Genomic DNA, 17,873 nt, shown 5'->3' with positions numbered 1-17,873 from the left:
TTAAGTATATACATATTAGCAATAATTTGAGGCAAGACAGAAAAGCTGAATTTGTCCTAAGGTCATACATTTGAGTGATCCAATCAAATGTGACCATGTTCAAGTTTCAGTAATTTATTTATGAAGACAAGTTTGGAATATTAAAAAAAACAAGAAAACCAAGTTGGCAAGGCTTCTTAGGATAACAATGTACCTTCTAGAAAAACCCCTCTATTGTTTCGTTTTCCTTATCCCTATGCTGTTACTTAAATGTCTGTTCTCTGCAAGTCTGAGTACATTCCTATCGTGGGATTTGATTCCATTTGTAAGTCATTGACTCAGTGCTTCAGAGTTTGTACGTTCTCCGGTGTCTATAAAATATTTCATTCAAGACTGTTTCCTTGGTATTTGGTGAAATCCTTGTCGTTGTGGTCTCCATCGCTTTATCATGCTGCCCTTACTTGTCAGCTGTCCTATTGTGACCGTCAACCTTAAGTTACTCCTTTTCTTCAGCCACAAGGTACCTGTTGAGTATTTTCTGCTTCCAGTCTCTGAATCATAAAACCCATCTAAGATGGCAGTCTGTTTTTAGTGAGAGGTCAAGACTGCCACATTCTCCTCTCACTGAGACTGTTTAAACCTTGATCTCTGAATACTGCTTTTTACTCTCTGGCCAGGTTCCAGATATAAACTTTATTTTTTGGTTCGATCCAAACCCACGTTTACCTTCCTGCAGTGTTAGGTCTATTTGTTAGTGTCTTGGTTTTACATATTGTATGGGCTATAGGTATACCATAGGATGAGCTCAGTGCCAAATTAAACTCTCATTGGTTAAGCTGACCTGGGTGATAATTCTACAGCAAATTGCATTTCTTTTACAAAAACTGTCAAATGCCCCAAAAGACTACAAAAGCAAATTTTTCTAGGTCTGCAAAGAGAATCAATTGTCAACTCCCAGTGTTCTACTTACGAAGAGAAACAGTGGCTAAAGAATAGTTTAGGGCAGTGGTTCCCAAATTTGTTCATGCATTAGAATCACCAGGGGATCTTTAAAAAATTCCGAAATCCAAGCCACAGTTGTTTTTAAAGCTTTCCAGGCGATTCCAATGTGTAGATAAGTTTGAGAACTCCTGATTCAGAGTTTTAGAGGGTCGGGCTCCCCTGGTGGCGCAGCGGTTGAGAGTCCGCCTGCCGATGCAGGGGACACGCGTTCATGCCCCGGTCCGGGAAGATCCCACATGCCGCGGAGCGGCTAGTCCCGTGAGCCATGGCCGCTGAGCCTGCGCGTCCGGAGCCTGTGCTCCGCAACGGGAGAGGCCACAGCAGTGAGGGGCCCACGTACTGCAAAAAAAAAAAAAAAAAAAAAATAGAGGGTCAGTCATCCACTTTCAGAAGAAGGGAACTTCAAGGGGGTAAGACGTGCAAGTTTGCACCTTGATACCTGAGGGCACACCTCATTCTTCAGAAGACTAAGGGTGGCAGAGAGCTGCAGCCTTAATGGCTTGAGATATCAAGGACCGAGTTGGGGTTGGTAGTGCAGATGAAGTTAGCAGAGGAATCCTGGAAAGGAAGGAACAGCGGAAGGAGCACACCTGAAACTCTGAATCCCAGTGAGTCCACTGAAAGGCAGCAGCTGGAAGCTTAAAGAACTGATCAGAGATCTGAGCTACTATCTACTACAGGGGTAGAAGGAGACTGAGGTTTCAGTCCAGCTAAATGACTGGCTGGCAGAACAAAAATTAACACTCTTCAGAGGAATGTAGCAGAATCCAGAGTCCTTATTAATGTATCATCCATAATGTCCACTGTATAGTAAAACATCATCAGACAAGAAAAAAGTATCAATACGTGACTCCTACTGAAGCAAAATGCAGTCAAAAACTTTAAGGAAGCTATTTTAAGTAACTTATAGGAAAACATACTCTTATTTAATAGACTGACGGGGAATCTCAGCAGAGAAATAGCAATGATAAAAAAAGGACTAATTGGGAATTCTGCATGTGACAAATACAATAACTGATATCAAAATTCACTGGATGGCCTCAACAACACTTTAGAGACAGTGGAAGAGTTGGTGAATTAAAAGTTAATACAAACGATCCAATCTGAAGATCAGAGAGAAGCAAGATTAAAGAAAAGGGACTTCCCTGGTGGCACAGTGGTTAAGAATCCACCTGCCAGTGCAGGGGACACGGGTTCGAGCCCTGGTCCAGGAAGATCCCACACGCTGCGGAGCCACTAAGCCCGTGCACCACAACTACTAAGACTGTGCTCTAGAGCCCGCAAGCCACAACTACTGAAGCCCATGCACCTCGAGTCTGTGCTCCGCAACAAGAGAAGCCACTTCAATGAGAAGCCCATGCATCACAACAAAGAGTAGCCCCCACTCACCCCAACTAGAGAAAGCCTGTGTGCAGCAACAAAGACCCAACACAGCCAAAAATAAATAAATAAAATAAATAATTTATTTTAAAAAAAGATGAAAGAAAAACATGATAATCTCAGATAATGTACTGGAGTTCTAGAGATCTACTGGAGTTCTAGAAGGAGAGGAGAAAAGAGAAAAAATTTTTGAAGAAATAATGGCCAATATTTCCCAAATTTGGTAAAAAAACAAAACATAAACTTACAGATCCAAGCTCAACAAACCCCCAAGCAGGATAAACTACAATTATACCTAGGCACATCATAGCCAAACTGCTGAAATACAAAGATGAAAGAGCCAGAGAAAGACATTACATACAAGAGAACAATGATACAAGTGACAACTGATGTCTCTTCAGAAACAATGGAAGCCAGACAATAAATGCCTTTCAAGTGATGGAAAAAAACAACCCAGGATTCTATCTTCAGTGAAACTATCCTTCAAAGATGAAAGTAAAATAAAAGTCATTTTCAGTGAACAAAAATAGATGATTAGTCACCAGCAGGCCTCCACAATTCTCAAGAAAATTCAAGCTGAAGAGAAATGACGTGTCATTCAGACTCACAAGGAATGAAGAACATCAGAAATGGTAGATATTTAGCAAATATAAAAGACTATAGGGATTTCCCTGGTGGCACAGGGGTTAAGAATCTGCCTGCCTATGCAGGGGACATGGGTTCGAGCCCTGGTCTGGGAAGATCCCACATGCTGTGGAGCAACTAAACCTGCATGCCACAACTACTGAGCCCACGTGCCACAACTACTGAAGCCCATGTGCCTAGAGCCCATGCCCTGCAACAAGAGAGGCCACCACAATGAGAAGCCCGCACACAGCAATGAAGAGTAGCCCACTCACCGCAACTAGAGAAAGCTCACGTGCAGCAATGAAGACTCAATGCAGCCATAAATAAATAAATTTATATTAAAAAAAGACTATATACAGGCATACCTTGTTTTATTGCACTTTGCTTTATTGTGCTTTGCAGGTGTTGTTTTTTACAAATTGAAGGTTTGTGGCAACTCTGTGTCAAGTCTATTTAGTGCCACAGCATTTGTTCACTTCATGTCTGTGCCACATTTTGGTAATTCTTGCTGTATTTCAAACCGTTTCATTTTTATTCTATTTGTTACAGTGACCTGTAATCAGTGAGTTTTCTTTTTTTTGCCATGCCGTGTGGCTTGTGGGATCTTAGTTCCCCAACCAGGGATCGAAACCACACCCTCGGCAGTGAAAGCCCAGAGTCCTAACCACTGGACCGCCAGGGCATTCCCGCAGTGATCTTTGATGTTATTAAGTATTGCAAAAAGATTATGACTTGCTGAATGCTGAGATGATGGTTAGTACTCTTTATCAAATAAAGGATTTTTAAATTAAGGTATGTACATTTTTTATTGCACATTTAATAGACTACAGTATAATGTAAACATAACTTCTATATGGACTGGGAACCAAAAAATTTGTGTGACTCACTTTGTGACATTCACTTCATTGTGGTGGTTTGGAACCAAATCCACAATATCTCCAATGTATGCCTGTATACATTCTCTTTTCTCTTAATTTTTAAAAAAGACACATGCCTGTTTCAAACAAAAATTATAACATTATACTGTTGGATTTATCAGGTATAGCTATTATATATGAAAAACAACAAAAAAAGAAGAGAGTAAATGGAACCATACTGTTCCAAGTTTCTATATTTTGTATGAGGTTGTATAATATTAATTCTAAGTTGACTGTGATAAATTAAAGATGTATACTGTAATGCCCTAGAACAACCATTAAAAACAATATAGGGCTTCCCTGGTGGCGCAGTGGTTGAGAGTCCACCTGCTGATGCAGGGGACACGGGTTCGTGCCCTGGTCCAGGAGGATCCCACATGCCGCGGAGTGGCTGGGCCTGTGAGCCATGGCCATTGAGCCTGTGCATCCGGAGCCTGTGCTCCGCAACGGGAGAGGCCACAACGGTGGGAGGCCCGTGTACCGCAAAAATACAAATAAAAAAACAATATAATTTGAAAGCCAATAGAAAAATCACAACAAAATATTTAAAATATTCAACTAACCCAAAAAAGGCAAGAAAAGAGGAACAGAGGGAGGAAAAAATCCAAATGGTAAACTGAATCCAAACATATCAGTAGTTATATTAAATATAAACCAACTAAACACACCAAGTATAAGGCAGAGATTGTTAGGCCAGTTAAAAAAGCATGACCCAACTACATGTTATCTTAAAGAGATGAACTTTAAATACAAATTCTTAAAGAGATGAACTTTAAATACAAATTAAGTTAGGGCTTCCCTGGTGGCACAGTGGTTAAGAATCCACCTGCCAGTGCAGGGGACACAGGTTCAAGCCTTGGTCCAGGAAGATCCCACATGCCATGGAGCAACTAAGCCCGTGCACCACAACTACTGAGCCTGCACTCTAGAGCCCGCGAGCCACAACTACTGAGCCCACGAGCCACAACTACTGAAGCCCACGCACCTAGAGCCCATGCTGTGCAACGAGAAGCCACCACAGTAAGAAGCCCCAACAAAGAGTAGCCCCCACTTGCCACAACTAGAGAAAGCCCGTGCGCAGCAATGAAGACCCAATGCAGCCAAAAATAAATAAATAAAATTTTAAAAACACAAGTTAAAAGTAAACAAATGAAAAAAGATATTTCATGCAAATACTAAGCAAACAGTTATTTCTATTTGGCTCCAATTTGAATAAACACTTTTTTACATGTACCTTTCCAATTACATTTGTTACACACCAGTTATTTATCAACCTGGATCCATTTGGGGTGATTCTTTTTTTTTAATGTTTGGGTTTCATTTGACCCTTGACATTTATTTTTCTTTTAAATCACTCACATGACTGCTTTCTCCCCTCCCCCACCCAGTATGATTAATGAAATGTCTTATCAAGGGAAGCCTTTCAGGATTTGCTGGTCTCTCTTATCTGTACTTAAAGGATTTCAGCATTTGATCTAGCTATTAAAGCAGGTAATGATTCTTAATCCCCTTTGATTTTTCATTCTTATTTGTTTACGTTGCTCCTTTTATGTACATTATTTCCTTTTTGGTTTTGTCTATTTCTGCAACTCTGAGGTGGGGCTAGCCCACTGGAGGCTGATGAGCCCTTCAAAGCCGCCCCCCTCACAGGCTAGAGGCACCACCTTCTCCTCCCTTGTTTTTTCTTCCCACTCCTGGTTGTCCTCATCAGTTTTTCTCTTCCACTTAGAGAAGTCTTTGAGTTTAGCTCTTTCTACGGTAGGCACCTTCTAAACAGAATTTCAAAATTAGACAAGCTTAAGTTTGGAAGAGTTTTCCTACATTCTTTAAACAATACTGAAGCTCTAATGCTCCCTCAAACTTAGACAATTCATAGCTGGGGCAGGGCTGGAAAGAACATGACTATAATAACAAAGAAACCTCATACTAAGCATGACTACAAAGAATGGTTTTGTGGCATGTGACAAACCTGCTCAAGTGAAAGGAACACCACCAATTCCCTTCTAGCCATCCTGGCTTCATAAAGAACTGCCTATCCCAACAAACTCCACTTGTGTATGGTACCGCTTTTCACAAACCGTGACCTTAGGAAAGAAACCTAATAAACTAACAGTCCCACGGGAGACAGAACCCCACTGCTTTCACCACTTTAGACCATGTTTTCAAAGATGCTTTTAAACGTAAGGAGGCCTTACCTAACTGGACCACTGAACAAAAATTATTTTAGACGGTAACATGCAGGAGGCAATACTAAGAACTGCTTGGGTTGCTGTTTACTTCTGAAAACTTGAGCCACGATCAGGTGCTTTGAGATCTTCCTTTTCAACGTGGGTCGTGTCTTAAAATACGCAGACTAGGTCACCAAGGGATTCAGTGGTTAGCTAAACACCCATGGAAACGATTCATTCCAACTTGCAGTTTTAAGTAAAGATTTAAGGGCCTGCTATGCCTCCTATCAAGAGTAAATTATCACACATCCTGTTTATACAGCCTGGCTTGTCCACAGTTCTTCAAAGAGCTGGTGACACCCCCCCTAACTCACACTCCACCCTACCCCCAACTTCCTGCTCATTGGGGTGCTATATTCCTACTCATTTTTAAGAGATGCCTCCCTCAACAAAATACTCTGCATTACAGTACTTTTTAAAGAAAATACTTTATTACGTCATGAAAAAAATGCATCAATCAACTAGATTCATACTTGTTTGAAAAAAAATTGAAAATTTATTAATTAGACAGTATGTGGGCATCCTGTTCCACATGGGAATGAGAAGATGCTATAGGTTCTCTAAGTATTGCACAGTCTGAAAAAGACACCAACAAAAAAAAGGGGAGGGGAAAAAAAAAATCACATAATCTTGGGAACCACCTCACATTATGAATAATCTACCAAGAAACATTTAAAAAAGAAAACCCTTTGTTTCTACAGTAGCTTTGAGTTTATAGTTCTTGGAATGACTGTATTCCATTGACAACATCTCAGTAACAGGAAGCTTCATTTTAGCAATCCCATGTGCAAATATTAATAAAAAAATATATAAAATAATGCAATTCACCTCTTGCCATCATCCCAGCAATCATAACATTTCTGAGAACTGTTTTGCTTGAAAAAAGGGGTTAAGCCATAAGTTTTGCCTGAAGCTCCATTTCTGCAGCCCGTTTGAGTGCAACATCTACCAGAAGCTGAAATCCACTAAAATCTTGGTTGAGGTCCGGTGGAGTAGGGGGAGGAGTGTTGAAGAGACCACTCTGTGTGTGTGCGCTTGGTCCAGATTTACACGTGTCCTCTGGGTACATGAGGGAGGTGTCTGTGAAGCTGCTGGCTGCCATCCGCTGTATATCTGTGTTTTGTCCCACACCAACTGACTGGCAGAGAGAGAAAGGCACATCTTTCAATGCAGTCACAGTGGTATGACAGATAACCGAGGGACGAGCCAAAATGGATCCTGGGGATGACGGCTTAGGAGACAGTGGCCTCCCTAGGGCTGGGTTGGGTCCAGCTGTACAGGAGTGAAAAGGGCTCTCCTCTAGAGCCGGCATGAAGTTTTTGATGCCTGTTGCTGACTCCACAGAGCTGGCTTCAGATATCTTGGCCCCTCGGCGGGAAATTGTGAACTGATTTGGATCTTTGCCATCCTTTCTCAGCATGTCGGGGAGGAGCCTGCGCCGGGCGTTGATAAACCAGTTACAGACCTGAAATCATACGGGGATGTTTTAGACTCCGCCAACACGCCCGAGAGCCTTCTTGGGGGCGCCTTACTGCTCTCTCTCTTTGCATTAAAGGAGGCATGAAAAGGCTTAGCGGGACCTTCAAAGTTATTTAGAGGTAGTTGAGCCCGGCCAAGAAAAGAGAGGTGTTTCCTGTCATAAACCTCCTCTTTTTCTAATACAAATCCCCTTTTTGGTCTCTCGTCATCCTTAAACCTTTTCAGGAGGAAGGAAAAGAAAGGTATACATTCTCAAACGCCTGAAAATGATTTTAGAGAGGGAATTTTACCTTTTAACTCTCCCCATATTAACCTGTTATCTACCGCCCCAGCATTTAAGTTAATCAACTACAGGAAAACCTTTCCTGGATGAAAAGAGCCACTCCTCCCAGTTACTGATTTTTCCCAGTTCAAATGACTATGTCAACAGACAGAACATGAATTACCTCACTGAAGTCTGAACTTGTTTAAATATCAAACCAGTTTCCTGGGCAATAGAGTAAGATTTAACCTCCTTCTTATGTTTGTTGCATAAAGGAAGGCTCTTTTAGGCATTAAAGGAAATGCTATTTGACAGATGACTGTCAAGTGTTTCTGTTTCTCTACATAGCCAGTTATTAGCTGTTAGCACTATAAAAAGTTTACAAGAAAAAGATATGCCCCCGCCCCTTTTTTTGAGTGGGGAGGCACTTAATGACTTGCTATACAGGAATGCTATAAAGCGACTTTGGGGAAAAAACCCACCACACCCCCCGGGCATACAGCTGGTGTTCCTTTCCCTTACCTGTAGTGTAGAGAGGTGTGTTTGTTGGGACAGTAATGCTTTTTCTTGCTCTGAGGGGTAGGCATTGTATCGGTGTTCATACAGCCAATCGCGGAGAATCTGAACGGATTCCTTGGGCAGGTTGCCCCTCCGTCTTCTCTTGCCTGAGCCAGCAGAAGAGGAGAGGTCCAGGGGGCTGTCCATGCTGTCATCATCCTCGGTCTCACTGCCAGACGCGGCAACAACACCTACGAGAGGACAGAGGCCAGCCGTCAGCCAGTGTTATCAGCAAAGCTCACCTCTTTTGACCACTCAGCACAACTGTGTTTTCTCAACTCCTGAGAGCCAAACAAGCGAAGAACGGGTGTTTTCCGTCCTGAAACACCAGAGCTCATGCGAAATCTCAAGAGTAATTCGACTGGCAGCATATTCTAGATTCCCAGCCCACCGGCAGATTCCCTTTCGTACCCATTTTCCTATAGGATTCAACATCTCACATTCCTTTTCAATGGTGCTCAGAAGTGTCTAATCCAGCAAGTGAGACACAGCTGCACCTAAAGCGAATAGCTTGCCACGTGTGAAACAGGAAAGGTGTCATAAGCAGACGGGATGTGTCTGACAACCTTCTCCGTGAGGTCATTGCTAACTAGGAAAAACAATCCAACTAATATACCTTTGAAACACTGTTCTTCCTCCCTCTTCCGCTGAAGGTTTTGAAATAAAAAGGAAGATTTTTTTCCACTGATACAAGCCAAGAAAATTACACTTGTAACCCAGTTAGTAGTCTAAAGATAAAATGCATGGCAGAATTTTCTGCCAATTCCTCTTCTTTTCCTTTTCATTGCTACCCCCATTTATTCAAAACTAGACACCTACTTTTAATGGACAGTACCAGTCACTTTTTACTAAATGCAAACAACCACTGAAGTTTTAAATTTCACTGCATAAAACTATTCTATTTTTAGTACTTAATGTAAGGGGTCAAAGGATGCCTAGTAGTGAATAAACTTTAAAACTTCCGTAAATTTCAACTGCCAGTTTAATCCGAACCCAGGATACTACATATCAATAAGCAGAGATCAGCTTTAAATCGTTACATGACAAAGGAAACTGAATATGCAACCCCCAGAGGAAACGCTTTTGTTTACAAGCGCTTTAATCCTACCAGAAATTTTTAAAAAGTCACACCCATAGAGAATATTTAAATCACACATAGACTGGGTTCTACAAAAATTCAGACTTGGCCCTTTTGACATTTAAAGATAATTTTGAACTTTAACCCTTCCCCGTTTCAAAACTACAAAAGGCTACTCTGACTAAAGACGTATATTCTCATTTTTGAAGACAATTAAGAATTTTAAAAACATAAATAAATTACAAACTATAGTATGCTTGAAAAACCAGTATTTCTATATAAAAGAAATTAAGGTAGCATGACATTTAAAGGTAGGCACTCTTAACTTTGTTGACGCAAGCTCAAGTGGTTTACCTTGTTAGGAAATAAAAACAGAATATTCCTCAGAGTGATAAACCATTCAATGTATCTTAAAGGAACTTTTCCCAAACCCCATCCTTTCAAAGCATTTTAACACAGTGAAACTCAAAAAGCTACTCATTCAAGATTTGCTGATGAGCTAGCTCATCAGTTAATTGAGTCTAACTCTTCTTGGTGACACATTTTCAGTTTTGGACTGCAGGGGGCAGAAGGTGCTGGAGGGAGTGTCCGCAGAAAAGGCAGAACCTTCCAAAGACAAAGTAAAGCAAGTTCTAACAAAAGAGTAGGATGATCTTGCAAATTCACTTTGGCTCAAGGCTTAATTAACAAACAGCCATCAGTAAAAGGCCCAGCAACCCTAAATTTTAACAGCAGCTGCATATCTGATGTTTTTCAACCCAGATTTCATTAAACTGCTTAAAAAGAAAGAAAAAAAAGGAGGCACATTTAAAACTGAAAGTGCTTTCACTGTTGAGAAGATGAGAAACTTTTAAAACTGGTGTTGAAACTTGGGTGAAGAACTATTAACAAAAAAACCTTAAGAAATTATAAATGTTCCTGTTTTACATTTGCTCTGATAAAGAAATCTTAACTTTTAAAAACGTGTCAAGTAACTGAATGACTAAAGCAAATGTGAATAAAGCAATTTGTTTAAACTCTTCAAAAAGTCTGAAAAGTCAGAACTTCTCTAGGCTATTAACCCCACCTCCCCTTTTTAACGTTTTAGAAACAGTGTGAAAGTCTGCTCACTGAACAGTGAATTCCCAACTGTAAATTGACAATCACAAATAGTTTGAAACAAACAAAAAACCCCTAAAGCCTGTCCTTTGATCTGCTCACTTAGTTTGACAAGAAGCCTGATCTTTCAAAACAGGCTAGTGACACAAAAGCAGGTTTCAGTTAAGCAACACCAAACTGCAGCGACTTTACTCTGTTCTCAGTTCATTTAAATAAAAGAGCGGCCAGGCCTCCGGACCTCTTAACAAATATTTCCAATATGTGCACAAAAGCTGACGGAACAGGAAGTTAAGACTTCAATTCCTCGGCTGTGCCAGCTGATATTTCACTACAGCAAACCACGTTTGCTGCTGTCAGGACTGTTTTCATTAAAACTCTCCCTCCGGATTGTGGCTCAACTTGGAAAAACAAAAAAACTTTTCCAAGTTACTCATTTCCTATTGTAACAGAGCTTTGGAACACTTTCCCGGTTACGACTTGTTTCCAAACGTTTTACTCTGCTCACACTTTAAAAAATGTGGTGGTCGGGGGCGGGGGGGCGGTGCGGGGGGATCACAAGCCTCTTTTACTCCATCCACATACAAGGAAATTTGTTTAGAAAGCCACAAGATGCTCTATGAATCCCACAGCGCTAAAAAGCATTTTTTTTTTTCCTGAGTAGTAACAGGGGGAGGGGCAGAGCCCGGGGGGGCAGAGAGACAATGGTTGTGAAGTTGGACTCTTAAAAAAAAAATCTGGACTAGAAAAAGATCTGGGAATAACAATAACCGAAGGCAACGCTTAAGGGTACAAATAGGAAAAAACAAACCTAACCTAACAGGTTTCCTGATCAGAACATCTCAGGAGAAGCGACGGGAAATGTACTTAACCCCCCCAGGCACCAAATCCAAGGAGCGCTAGGATGAACCCAGCCGCAGAAGTCTGAAGCAAGAACCCCACATCGTCAGAAACCGGGAGCAAAGAGACTTAGGGGGTTTTCCTCAACGAATCTGCCTGCTTGTTTGAAAATCTTTTGGGGAGATCTTTTGGGCATTCTCAGTTTTCTAAGACGAGACACTATTGTCACAAAGCAGTCTTACCAAATCCCCGGCTCCGCGATTGAGTTTTTAAGTGCTTTTGTTTTCAACAAAACTTGAAAAGATTTTCACTGACTTTTATAAAACGGACAGTCCAACTCGGCGAGCCAGATCTCTTCCGGAGCCCTAGCGGAGGCCACTGGGCGCGGGGCCCCCAGGTGGCTGGAGGCCGGGGCGAGGGCGGGCAGGACCTAGAGGGACTCGCCGAGGGAGGAGCCCGGCCCGGCCGGCCCGGGAGCTTTTGTTCCGCCAACTCCTCGGCCCCCGCTGAAGTCGCCCCTCCGACCGCACGAGTGAGAGCAAACCCAGGCCTTGGAGTTTCAGATTACAAGAAACTGAAAACGGGGCCGTGAATCTCAACCTCCTCAGGGGCCTGCCCACCCGCAAAGGATTTGCCAGGAAAACCTAAAAAGGGAAAGAAACCCGGGCAACCTCGGCAGTCTCCGCTCCCCCGCAAGGGCTCCGAACCAGTCGCGAAGTTTCCCCTCCAACACGTCACCTTTCATTGTTTCCATGAGTCGGCGCGGTAGCAGTACCTCGCGCCCCGGGGCAGCGCGCCCCGAAGATTCCCCAGGGACCGGCGGGTTCCTGCCCCGTCCCCTGGCTGGGCTGGGGGGAGGGCGCCGAGAGAGGGGTGCCGGGAAGGACGGGGGGGGCACCGGCACAATAGCGGGGAGGGGGGAACCCCAGAGCCTTACGGGTGGTCGGGGAGGATCATCACAGCCTTCCCCGCCAGAGCCCGAACAATGGGGGGAACCCGCCCCGGCGCAAGCCCAGCTCTGCTCTGCTCGCGGATCACAAGACGCACCCGTCAAAAACAACCCAACTTGTCCCAGTCAGTTCACCAGAAGGGAGAGAACGCCTCCCAGGGACGATCTGGACCTGTCAGCCTTCCACGAGTTGACCTGGTCTCCCTGGGCGCCCCCGGGCGCTCCCCGCACGCCTTTTCTCGCCGAGCCCAGTTAAACGTCCAAACCTCTGAGCCCCCGCTCTCGCCCTTCAGGGTCCCCGGGGAGAGGACGCGCGGGGAGTTAGTTCCACTACAACTACCAAGGCCCCGGGGTGGACGTTTAGTTTGACTCCCGCCCGCAAAGCGGGACGTGGGGAGCTCCGCGTGTTTCAAAGGCACCAGCCCAGGATCAAACGAACAGAAATCCAAGGTGAAAATGTGGCCGAGGGAACCCTCTCGGCTTCGAGGCTGCCCCACTCTAACGGGAGTCTGTTCTAACCGTATTCGCTCGACGAGTCTGAAAGAATGTGGAGCTGGAGAAACTCTGGCCGCAGCTGGGCATGCGCAGTAGCCACCCCTCCCCCCACCCCGCCCGCGCTGGCTTCCCCGAGCGATTAACTTCTGTTTTGAACCACTCGACATAAATCACAACAGAAAAGCCAACTCCGGCCCACGACGGAACATTCGGGGGTACCTCCCTGCTAGGGACTGAAAAGTTAACTTCAAAAGGGAGTTAAAATTCTTTGACCTTTTGTGGTGGTGTCTTTTTTTTCCCTTTTTCTTTCTGTGTATTTTGTTTTTAAACCAGACTGACGGCAAGTTTTAGCTATAAAGCTTCCAGAACGCTTCGTGGAAACAATGACAGACTCACTCTTTGCATGTCACACTTGAACTCATTCTGACTGCACGCCGCTTGCCCGCAGTCCTAACTCTTCCTCTTGCCCCAGATACATCGTGGGAAAACTTGTAGAGGCTGGGAATTCTGAAAAGTCTAGCTTTCCAAAGGGACCGACACCCGGGGGCGACCTGGGGTCCAGAGTCGCCTTCCTCTGATGGTGTAAACGCCCCATCCCTGGAGAAGACGTGCCCGGCCCAGCCGTGAGTGAGCGGGGACCCTGGAGCCCAACTTTGAGACAAAGGCGCCGCGGCTCCGCCGGCCGGGCCGCCCAGGGTCCCAACGGGGAAAAGCGGGGCAGGGGTGCCCCCGACCCGGACCCCACTCCCCCGCCCGCGAGAAAGAGCAAGAAGCCACGCGGCGAGCGTGGGGTGTCTGCGGAGACAATGAAACTTGCAGGCGCACAAACAAGGCGGCGAGCGTGTTTCTTGACAACGTGCCAGCAGCGTGGAGAGGCCAGTCTCCCCACAACAGCCCCTCGGTGTTGTGTCTAAGAAGGAAACAACAACTGCCATTTCAGACGCAGCCTCAACAAAGAGAACGGCCGCCGCTCGGGCCTGCGAGCCCCGGGGCGGAAAAGTCCACCAAGTCACTCTCGCCCCAAACCCAGCGCCGCCCCTCGAGCACGTTTCCCTGGGACTCGCGTCCACGGCGCGCGCAGCCCGCGAGCCTTACCTTTCTTGCTTTTCATTCTGGAGCTCCCCTTCCAGCGCGAGGCGACGCTGGGGTCTCCAGGGGCTAGGAGCGAGGGCGAAGGGGCCGAGTGATTGTCCTCCTTCCCGGCCGACTCTCCCGTAACTTGTAGGACGCGCTCCAGCCGTTATTGCTAAACAAGGCGCTCGGATCCCAGGCTCCCGCTCCTTGGGTGGAATTCAAGTGACACTTGGGCTTCCTCCTGCCGGAATCTTCTGGCAGCCGGCCGGGGGCTCCCCCTCGCCCAACTCGCTCCCCTCCCCACTCCGCTCCTTTGTTCCCCGCTCCTGCTCGGCGCACCTCGGCGCTGTCAGAGTGAGCGAGGCGAGGAGGGAAGGTACAGGAGGTCCTGCCTCCGCCCCCAGCCGCCCGCCCCGTCCCCCGCCCGCCCCGCCGCTCCTCCGCCCCTCCCCCGCACCTTCCAGCCGCGGAGGACGGCACCGAGCGCCGCGGCCGCGCCGCCTCACCCCGCGTCCCCGGGCCGCTGTCACCCGTTCCTCGTGGGGGCGGCCGAGCCCAGAAACGCGATCGCTGCTCCCCACTGCGCGCACGCCGCCTGCATCCCCGGCTCGGCGGCGGCGACACCAGCCGAGCGCCCCGAGTTTCTACTTTAGGCCTTTCTTCCCGGGCCTGGCGAGGGTGCGTTTGGTTAGGAAATTGCAACAGATGGAAAAGAGGCCGTCTCCTCCTCCCCCTCCTCCACCCCAGGGAAGAAAAGGCTCCCCTTTCGTTTTTGACAGCTGCCCCAACTCCACAGTCCCTGCTCTGGCAGCAGGAGAAGACAGCGGCTGCTGGTTCAAGGGGCGGGGCTCCGTAGGAAAAGTATTCGGGACAAGAACCAACTTCTTCCAGAATGCGCGGCTGCCATTGACACGCGGGCGCGGCGCGGCGCACCCTTCTCCTCCGGGGGCTCTTCCTCCACAGCAACAGTGGGGGGCGGGGGGGGGGGGAGGATGAGGCACAGACACCCCGGGTGAAAGTCTGTTCCCCCCGGCTAAAGCTGCGAGTTTCGGACTGGATTGCAAGGCAGTTTCGAAATCTAACATGTTGCGGACAGACACTTGTCATGCTCACATGCTCTTTAAAAGTCTCTGCCTGGGGACGGCCCGGACGCGCGCCCGCCCCGCCTAGACTCGGCCTGACATCCGCACCCCCGGACCCGGGCAGCTGTGCCGCCTTTATGGGAAGGGGGCTACCACCCCCGGGGGCGCTCATCTGTTTCGGTAAACAGAGTCTACTTTTAGGACTTATATCCTGCTAGGGGACCCTTTTCTCCCCACCCCCCCACCCCCGGTACTTCAAACAGAAACTAACCATTAAGTAAATACATGTTCCTGTTGCTTTAATTTGGTTGAGAGGAGGACTCCAGTAGGAGTTCCTAGATGAAATTACCCTTTAAAAAGACTTCTCTCCTCTCCTTTTCGCGTTTGTCCCCTTCGTCGTTTTGAAGTAAATGAACTGTCACATGCCACACTAAGACTTTCCCCATCACTTAAAAAAAAAAAAACCCAAACGTAAATAATTTAGCCTGATAGAGAGAGACGTCAGCTCCCGAGTCAGCCTCCAGTTTCTGCTCTGTGCTGTTTTTGTTTTGTAATCTCTGTGAAGAACCCGGCAGAAGCTCCGTGGAAATAAGGTTCAACCCAAGGAGGAATAAGGCAGCCAAACGATGACTAACTAGATTTTGGAGCCTCTGTTTTAGGATTACACTGAAAATTAAAGCCAGCCGCCCACATACTCACCCTCCCCCAAAAAAGACACCCCCGCCCCGAGAGTGAATAAGGCCAGAGTTTACAAAGCTTGGGTGGTTTTTTCCAATTACAGGGCTTAAAATGGATAAACAAGGAAAACAGCGTCAGTCTAAGAAGGGAACGACCTTACGATTATTTTTTTCCTGTGGTGTGCCGACTGCTCGGCACCTAAGAGAACACACATCTAAAACGACCAAGGGGGGAACATGGTCCTGGGGGAAACCACCAGCCTGGAGGGGCTCCCCTGTAACTTGCCGGAGCGCAGTTCCTTCCCGGCCTGGCGGCAGATGAATCAGCGGCTGCGCCCGCGCGCAGGACAGATGTGGGGCGGGGAGGGGCCCGTTAGAGGGCCGCTCAGCTCCCGCGTTTGAAGGGTTGTTTGTTGCTGGGATTGGTGGCTCACATCCGTTGGGGACCGGGAGAAGGGGGAGGAGGGACGCAGGAGGAGGAGCCGGACCGCCGGCGCTGCGCCTCAGCGGTCGGGGTGGCAGGAGCCTCGTCTGGAGCCGGTTACTGGGGAGACGCTTTGTTTGCTAACTTCGAAAGCCGCTTCGGCTGCCTCGGCCTCTTTCGAAGCCGGTCCACGAAACCCGCCTTCGGGTCGGCTTAACCCTCCCCCTGGGCCGTTTGCACCAGCGCGAGACAAAACTGTTTCCTTCTTCCGCGTGGTTCTCCGCGGCCACGCGGTGGCTCTCATTATGTACACAAAAGTATCTTTTCCTTCGTCTAAGTGAACTTGGCTGATTATTGCGATTCTCAAGCAGCCGAGATGGAAACCGAGGGTTGCAGGGAGTTTATAGCTAGAAAACAAACTTTACCGGGGAAGGGGCGCCGAGAATTAAAAGCCTCTTTTCAAATGGCCAGGAGGAGAAAGTCGAACTTTCAACTCTCTCGCTGGAGGTCCGGCTTGGTCCGGGCAATGCTCACCTTTGGCTCGAGCGAATCACACCGAAGCAGCTATTAAAGCTGGCGAGATGCTCCCGAGAGGAACACGGGCCCCCTGCCCCGGGTCGATGTCCTCCCTCCCACATCCTCAAGGCCCGTCCCAAACTTGTTGCAAGCTTTGGATTGTTGGTGCATTCTGGGAAGAAAGTGCCTGGAGTCTGCGTAACACAGGCCAGGAAAACAACCCGAAAGAGTGGGCTTGAAAAACCAGCGGTTGCTTAGGATATTTTTGTTTATTTGCTTTTCTCAAGGTGGAAAAACAAGTTTCAGTTCTGGCTCTGTGAGTCCCGAAATATCCCAGGTAGGGCCTCTCGCTGAAACTGATCCAGTGTCCTTTAAGATTCTTCCCGGTGCTTGGGGGGAAGAAATGTGGATTCACATTTACTATGTATTATTTGCCGAATTCATGTGGATGTTAATTATATTGGAAAATTGCATGAATGAAAAGTGAGAAAGTGTTTGGTACTCGATCATCGTTTTACACCATTATTTTTTCCCTCCAGGCACACAGTTCCATTTGGTGTCTTATCTTCCCAGGCTGCCTCAAGGCCAAGAAAAGACACAGAGTTAAGTTACTTTTCACAGCTGCAAACCCTTCTAAAGCAAAAACTCAAAAAGAAACTTGGAAAGGCACATAAGCCAGAAAAGTGTATCAATACTTGCAGTTATTATTTTGATACGTGGTCCATCAAGTGATTGAAGACTATTTATTTCCTTCATCTCAGTGACCGCTGATAAAGCCTGATTCCACGTGGCACTGTCTTACACCGAGGAATGATGACTCACAGTCACTGGATCCCTTTTGCTTCTCCTCTCTGGGGAACAGATATTTTTATAAAATATGCAGACTGCGGGGCTCCAAGCACTGCACAAGGGTTCTATAATCATCTCTTGACATCTCAGGTCAGAGGGTCCTAGGCTGCTTAAGGAGAAGCCAACCATTGTCTTTTCAAGGGCCTGGGGCTGGGCTACAGCCATCTTGTGGTGATTTTATCTGTCCCATCAGCATGACTCTCCTCCCCTTAGTTACATGAATAATGTAACTTGTGCTACTACTTTTGTTTGTAATCACTTTTCTCCTGGCCTGCATTTCCCTTCCCAGCCCTTTTTTCCCTCTGCAGCACAGGCCTCATTTTTCTTTCCCTAGAGGGGATTTGAACCCAACAGGACAAAGC

At 46.7% G+C, this 17,873-nt stretch overlaps 1 protein-coding gene across 2 annotated transcripts; it reads right to left on the bottom strand.

Annotated features, from left to right (window-relative positions):
* Positions 1-6,281: 6,281 nt before the first annotated feature.
* TGIF1 (TGFB induced factor homeobox 1) lies at positions 6,282-14,865 on the bottom strand. Of its 2 annotated transcripts, XM_079943214.1 has the most exons (4): positions 14,421-14,865; positions 13,985-14,169; positions 8,397-8,623; positions 6,282-7,598 (listed from the first exon to the last, which is right to left on the bottom strand). In XM_079943214.1, the coding sequence occupies exons 2-4, from the start codon at positions 13,998-14,000 to the stop codon at positions 7,023-7,025; spliced, it is 819 nt and encodes a 272-aa protein (XP_079799340.1). In that variant the 5' UTR covers positions 14,001-14,169; positions 14,421-14,865; the 3' UTR covers positions 6,282-7,022. The 2 variants fall into 2 exon arrangements, with proteins under 2 accessions (XP_079799340.1, XP_079799339.1); XM_079943213.1 differs by lacking the exon at positions 14,421-14,865 and having other exon boundaries at positions 13,985-14,351.
* Between the last annotated feature and the right edge of the window lie 3,008 nt (positions 14,866-17,873).

This window comes from Stenella coeruleoalba, assembly GCF_951394435.1.
Source record: "Stenella coeruleoalba genome assembly, chromosome: 14".
NCBI lineage: Eukaryota > Metazoa > Chordata > Mammalia > Artiodactyla > Delphinidae > Stenella > Stenella coeruleoalba.
This window is presented reverse-complemented; position numbering and strand designations above follow the sequence as displayed.

Bases quoted from the DNA above. Each gene is read 5' to 3' on its own strand.
- TGIF1 (XM_079943214.1), bottom strand. The intron at 7,599-8,396 runs GTAAGGGAAAGG...GTATGATTTCAG, and splicing joins CACACCTCTCTACACTACAG to GTCTGTAACTGGTTTATCAA.